Source organism: Malus sylvestris, chromosome 9 (assembly GCF_916048215.2).
Source record: "Malus sylvestris chromosome 9, drMalSylv7.2, whole genome shotgun sequence".
Taxonomy (NCBI): Eukaryota; Viridiplantae; Streptophyta; class Magnoliopsida; order Rosales; family Rosaceae; genus Malus; species Malus sylvestris.
Genome location: NC_062268.1, coordinates 24,396,794 through 24,402,630, shown reverse-complemented (window position 1 = coordinate 24,402,630; position 5,837 = coordinate 24,396,794). Strand labels below are relative to the sequence as shown.

Here is a 5,837-nt window from a genome sequence, read left to right as displayed (position 1 = left end):
AAGAGGTATGAAATTGTGGTTGGCCCAATAGTTAAGGTAGTTTTTTGTAATTTACCCTTAAATTTTTATTCGAATCTTCCTTTTTATTAAAGCTTGTAAACAAGTTCTATTCTTATGATATAATCATCCCAACACTAATTTTTCATAGATATTTTTAATTCCCCTCAATCTTGTTTGATGAATTTTTCATGCCAATAATAAAAAAACCTTAAGTTTTTCCTCAAATTAATCATATTGTTATTTGTAATTTTTTTTAAATGTCTTAATTAATGGCCCCTCCAAAGAGCGATTTCTGGCTTTGTGGCCACTGTTATGTTAAGAGAATGCGAAATCTAAAGATAGAATTTCTGTTAGAAGCAGTGTTTATTTTGTGTATGTGTGTGACAAATCCTTGTAAATTTCTGTTTAGTTATTAAAAGCGCTGCACTTTTCGGTAAAGTTAATCACATATCTTAACAAAACAAGACGATTTTCGATCTTTATGAAACTGGTGCAGCTGAAGTATCTGTTTTCTTCTGTATGGGTGCGTTTGGTACGTGGGACGGGACGGAACGGAACGAGACGTTCCGTTCCGTGTTTGGTGCGCCAAAAATGGGTGGAACGGGCTGTTCCACGTGATAGATTTTGGGTGTTTTTGCGTCCCACCTCCCCCCTGGAACGGGTTTGTTCCACGTCTGTGGAACACAATGTTTTACCATTTTAAGACAAATATACCCCATGTCTTTTTCAAAAATTACACCTTCGTTCCGTCCCGTCCCGTCCCGTCTGCGTACCAAACGCACCCTATATGTAATAACTCTTTGGTGACTGAAAGATCCTGCAGGTACCTTGGAACGACTTAATTTTTTGATGGGCAGTTGATAGTCAATCGTTGATAAGTGTTGCTTTTACAATGGAGCCCAACATATTTGCGACTGCCATCAGCCCTTGGCCAATCTTTTTTGACCAGCATAGTGCATAACCGCACATATATTTAGTAAAAGATTTTTTTGGTTTTGGACGCTCAAGCCACGTCGATTGTCCGACCCTTCTAGTAGAAAAATGGATCCTTGTATTTAACTCACCCAACCCACATTTTTCACACTCACTTTGAGTTTGATGATACGGGCATCAACCCATAGAAAAGATTCTACCAAAGATAAAAAGAGGGATAGACGAATGGACATAATCTAGTTACACACAAGAACTTCCCCCTATTTAGAGGAGAAAATTATGATTTGGTAGCTTATCTAACGAGTTAGTCAAGCTACCTTCACGAAGGGGGAGACTGTGTGAATTTGCAAGTTGTACCTATGTGAGGTCAAATGATATCTAAACATAGAACACTCATTTTATTTGAAAATGCCCATCCTTAGAGCTAGTCAAAGTGCCCTACCCAAATTTCTTTCCATTAGTGAGATTTGAAAATTTTCTTTCACATAATGTGAAAACATGTATATTGAAAAGTGTACATAACCCTACGTGAGATCAGAAGATATCTACATATAGGGAAAGAAATGGCTAAAAAGCAATCTTCATCGGAAACCTAACCATTAGTCCATTTACCGAAAGTGGCCACACTAAATTGGCAAATTCCAGCACGTGCACACCAACTTTCCCACGTGCGAGGGGAATCCCTACCCCTATTGGCCCCATCATCCTCTCTTCCGGACAAGCCCGAAGACCCTTTTGGCCTCCTCCCACCCAGCCTCCCACCAATTTCCCATCCCTAATCAAATTCCCATTTTCTCGAGAAACAAACAGAAAATATCACAAAAGGAGATCAAGAGATCCAATCTCTTCGCCTCCAACACCAAAGAGGTGGCCTGACATCAAAACACACACACACACTCACCACCGCAACAATCAGAACCATGTGGCGGAGACTGCTCTCTTCCTCTCAGCTCAAAACCTTAACCCTAGCCGCCGCTGGTAGTGCAGCAGCTCCATGCCGATCGGCTCCTGGACCCGCCCGCTCTCTCCTCCACAAGCCCCTCCCTCTCCTCCCTAGCTACTTCAGCACCACCGCCGAAGCTGGTAATCTTTTCCACTTCCTCGTCGCAAACCCTAATCTTCCCCTCAGATCTTTTTCCAATGGGCGGGATTTTGATTTGTTTGTTTTGTCGCAGCGACGACTGGTGTGAAGAAGGTTGAGGTACAGCCCATTGCCACCGGCCACGAGCGAGAGGAGCTTGAAGCTGAACTTGAGGTAACATTTTCTTTTTTTTATAATTTTTTAATTATTATTTGTAAGTTATTGTAGTTTTGTAATGTGAAAACTGTTTGGCTGATGAGAAAATGTGTGAAAAGAAAATGAGTTGGTTAGGAAGTGACAAATTTTACCTATTTCTTTGGTTATTAATTTTTGTTGCTCGGTTGAATTCTGGTTGACAATGTGTACTCATTTTCGTATGTCATTGCGTTAAGTAGTTGAGTTCTGATTGACGATTCACACTTAGTTCATGTGTCATTTTCATTAATCGATATGCAAGCGTTTGTTTTCTTTGGGTTTTAGAAGTTCGATGCATTTTCTTGTTCTTTGTCTGCAGGGAAGGGATGTTCTGGAAATCAACCATCCTGTTGGTCCTTTTGGCACAAAGGTAAGTGCTATCCTGTGAAATTTAGATTGCTTAGTTTATTATCTTGGCGTAGCGGTTTCCAAAGTTATTTGTGACTTAATTTGTGGTTCCTTCAGATCGAGATATGCCATGTGGAAGCTGATTGTTCTCATAAATTGCTTTAGGAATTTCTTTGTGGGTTCTGTGATGTTTATTGTATTGTTATTTGTATATTTTCTGTGATTGGCACTTACTTGAAATGCACAATGCTGTACCAGAACCCAAAAACACCATTGGGTTTCAAAGTAGCACAATCTAATTCAACATTTGCACCCAATTGAGCATATCTAGCATATTCATTCACATTTGCACCCAATTGGGTGTAATACTTTATGAAAATTGAAAAGCTAGGTACTTTTTTTTCGTCAAATGATAGATTTTATTATATTAGATGTTAGATTAGCCACCGACGGGGTTCGAACCCATACCGTCATGTAAGGGCTCAACTCCTTTCCACCACTGGTATAGGGCCACTTGCAAAAAAAAAAAAAAAAAAAAAAAAAGCTAGGTACTTCACTTTTATAAAATAGTTTCTCTTATTCTATTTAAGCATATTCTTTTATTAAATAAGAGATATGTATACCTGTTAGTGTTAATTTTCGTAATTCCTAATTGGACTTGTCTCCACATATTAAGATATTTACTTTTGTAAATAATAAATTATTTTCATGTACATAGTTCTGGGTTGAACCATGGAGATAATATATAAAAGTTCAAAACTGTAACCTCAAAGCATCAAATGTGGAAGTGTCTTAAATGGACCTATAGGGTCTTCAATTCAAAGTTCAAATTGTCTACAATTTGAGGCATATTTTCAAAAGCATAGTTTTTGAGTATTAAGTATAGAAGTCATTTTATTTTATTTCCAGTTTTGTAGCTAAAGACCAAGCTGTATCTGAGTAATGGGTTTGGAACTTTGGACTGGACTGACTGAGTCTGGTTTTGGGAAACCATGCAAATAAGTAATCTAGGATTTCTTATGCAATGGGTTGTTGATTGTTTCAAATTTGTGTGAGATGCTCTAATCCTGACAATGTTATACCAAATTGTTTGGTTTTGGTGAAATGAACAGTTATAAAACACTTATATTTGTATCCTTATATGATGTAAGCATAGTTTGTCTGTCTGGCACCGCTCTCCCTTAATTATTGTAAATGTCCAATGCTGTAGAAGGCTCACCTCAGGGTGGTGCGCCTAGGCACCCTGAGAGGCTAGGCTTGAGGGTTGCCACCTCTGTTTTGAGGGAGTCGGCGGAAGCCGGAGCCGCCTAGGCGCATCTCAGGGGATTTTTTTTTTTTGTTTTTACTCCCAAACCCAAATTTTGGGTAGGGTTTTAACTGCCTCGTACCTCTTCCTTGCACTATCATCTCTCTGCCTTTTTTTTCTGATTTTTATTTTTTTATATAATGGATGTGCAAGTCCGCGTGCATTGTTATATGTATGCTCATTGTGCTTTTCATCCTCTATTATATATATATAATATAATATATGTATATATGTGTGTGTATGTATTTATAATATATGTGTGTGCTCAGGGATATTATTGATTAATAATCTTCTTCTTTCTTTTAATATAATATGTGTACGCTCAGTGTATATATTAAAAAATTTAGGTCCTGTGAGGCTTAGCTTCACGCCTCACTCCTAGGCTGCGCTATCCCTCAGATGCCTCGCCCACACCTCATGCTTTTAAAACATTGTAAATGTCCCTAATTCATCTCAGTTTGGCTCTTTAATGATCAATTTGAATCTGTCATGGTCTAGAAGAGAAAAGAATACTAATTGTTTTCATATATAAAAAGTTTGTGAGGGCTCCATGTTCATTTTCTATGCATCAAAGGACAGGGATTGGTGGTTGGAAACCACAGCTTTTATTTTCCGCATGGGTGTTTCTGTTCTCTTTCTTGACCTTTGCGTTGCTATTGACACATGCTTTGGCCATTTGTGATATAAAGTGAGCACTTTCAAAGCAGTTACTATTATGGTCCTACAGTGGAATAATAAGAATTGCTTGAGTCTGAAGAAAAATGGAAAAGAATCTGGATTTGATTTATGGTGTGAGAAAACTGAACTAAATCAATTCGCATCCCTATCTTTAGATTTTTAATTTATATGTTCTGGACCTCCTTTGAGGGAGGGAGGAGGATTAGTTTGTTTTTTATTTTTACCAGAGCCCGTGAGGATTTCATGCGTATACTTGTCCCTTATGTTATTATAAAAGGGGACAAAAAGAGATGAAATTCTAATTTATGTAATTTTGGCCTTTAGGAAGAACCTGCGGTTGTCAAGTCCTACTACAACAAGAGAATAGTTGGGTGCCCTGGTGGTGAAGGCGGTGGGTTCTTCTATGTTCATTGTTTCTCTTCTCTTTGTATGTGCAGATCTATGCTTGCCTACTGCTTCGTTTTAAAAAAATGATTCTTCTGAATTTAAATTGGTATCATTTTAATGTTTTTTTGCTGTATTTTAATTGCAGAGGATGAGCATGATGTTGTGTGGTTTTGGCTGGAGAAAGGCAAACCACATGAATGCCCAGTCTGCACACAATACTTTGTGGTAAGTGGAGGCTTAAACTTGATGGATTAATTTTTTTTTGGGGCCTCCTGATCTGGACTGGATGGAAACGAGTCCAAATCCAGATATGGACTTTTATGTTATTATTTGGATGGTGATCCAACGGAATGTGTTTGGAACAGCTGGTAGCGTTTTGGTCCATGACTGTCATTGACTCATTATTGAGAATTGGCAGTGTCAATCAATTTCATGCAACACAGGTTGTGTGAGATTTTCCAGTCAAATCCTTTAGGGGTTTTGATAAATGATGGATCATAATGCTCTATCATTTTGCATTGCACATGCAGCTGCTTATTTGCTTCCAGTTAGGCAGAACTGTTCTCATTTATTTCGTTTGATACTTCCACAGCTTGAAGTGGTTGGACCCGGTGGATCTCCAGACCATTCCGATGACCATCACTGATTTGAATCGACGTAAATTCAGGAGGGAGATGGAGAGATGATATCCAATATACGCCGCAGCTATAACTTTCAAAATTGGAAGCCTTTTGTTTTTGTTTGGTTGATTGATGTTTAGTTTTGTAATTTGTGGCTGTTGCTTTTGCAACATTTGAGATAGAACCTCTGATAATTTAGACACAGGGAACAACCTTTTGGAACACTGGATCTTGTAAGGACGCCCTTCTCTGCATTTTGCCAAAATAATTGATGGGTACTGCTTGTTCA

General features: G+C 38.3%; 1 protein-coding gene across 2 annotated transcripts; it reads left to right on the top strand.

Moving 5' to 3' along the window:
• Positions 1-1,640: 1,640 nt before the first annotated feature.
• LOC126583165 (cytochrome c oxidase subunit 5b-2, mitochondrial-like) lies at positions 1,641-5,837 on the top strand. 2 transcript variants are annotated; one of them, XM_050247475.1, is made up of 6 exons: positions 1,646-2,016; positions 2,109-2,188; positions 2,529-2,579; positions 4,866-4,932; positions 5,074-5,153; positions 5,521-5,837. In XM_050247475.1, the coding sequence occupies exons 1-6, from the start codon at positions 1,854-1,856 to the stop codon at positions 5,572-5,574; spliced, it is 495 nt and encodes a 164-aa protein (XP_050103432.1). In that variant the 5' UTR covers positions 1,646-1,853; the 3' UTR covers positions 5,575-5,837. The 2 variants fall into 2 exon arrangements, with proteins under 2 accessions (XP_050103433.1, XP_050103432.1); XM_050247476.1 differs by lacking the exon at positions 5,521-5,837 and having other exon boundaries at positions 1,641-2,016; positions 4,866-4,968; positions 5,074-5,117.

What these genes read in the sequence shown, in the direction of transcription:
- LOC126583165 (XM_050247475.1), top strand. Translation starts at nt 1,854, where the DNA reads ATGTGGCGGAGACTGCTCTCTTCCTCTCAGCTCAAAACCTTAACCCTA. An exon ending in CAGCACCACCGCCGAAGCTG is followed by an intron (nt 2,017 to 2,108) that starts GTAATCTTTTCC and finishes GTTTTGTCGCAG; the next exon opens with CGACGACTGGTGTGAAGAAG. An exon ending in TTGGTCCTTTTGGCACAAAG is followed by an intron (nt 2,580 to 4,865) that starts GTAAGTGCTATC and finishes TTTGGCCTTTAG; the next exon opens with GAAGAACCTGCGGTTGTCAA.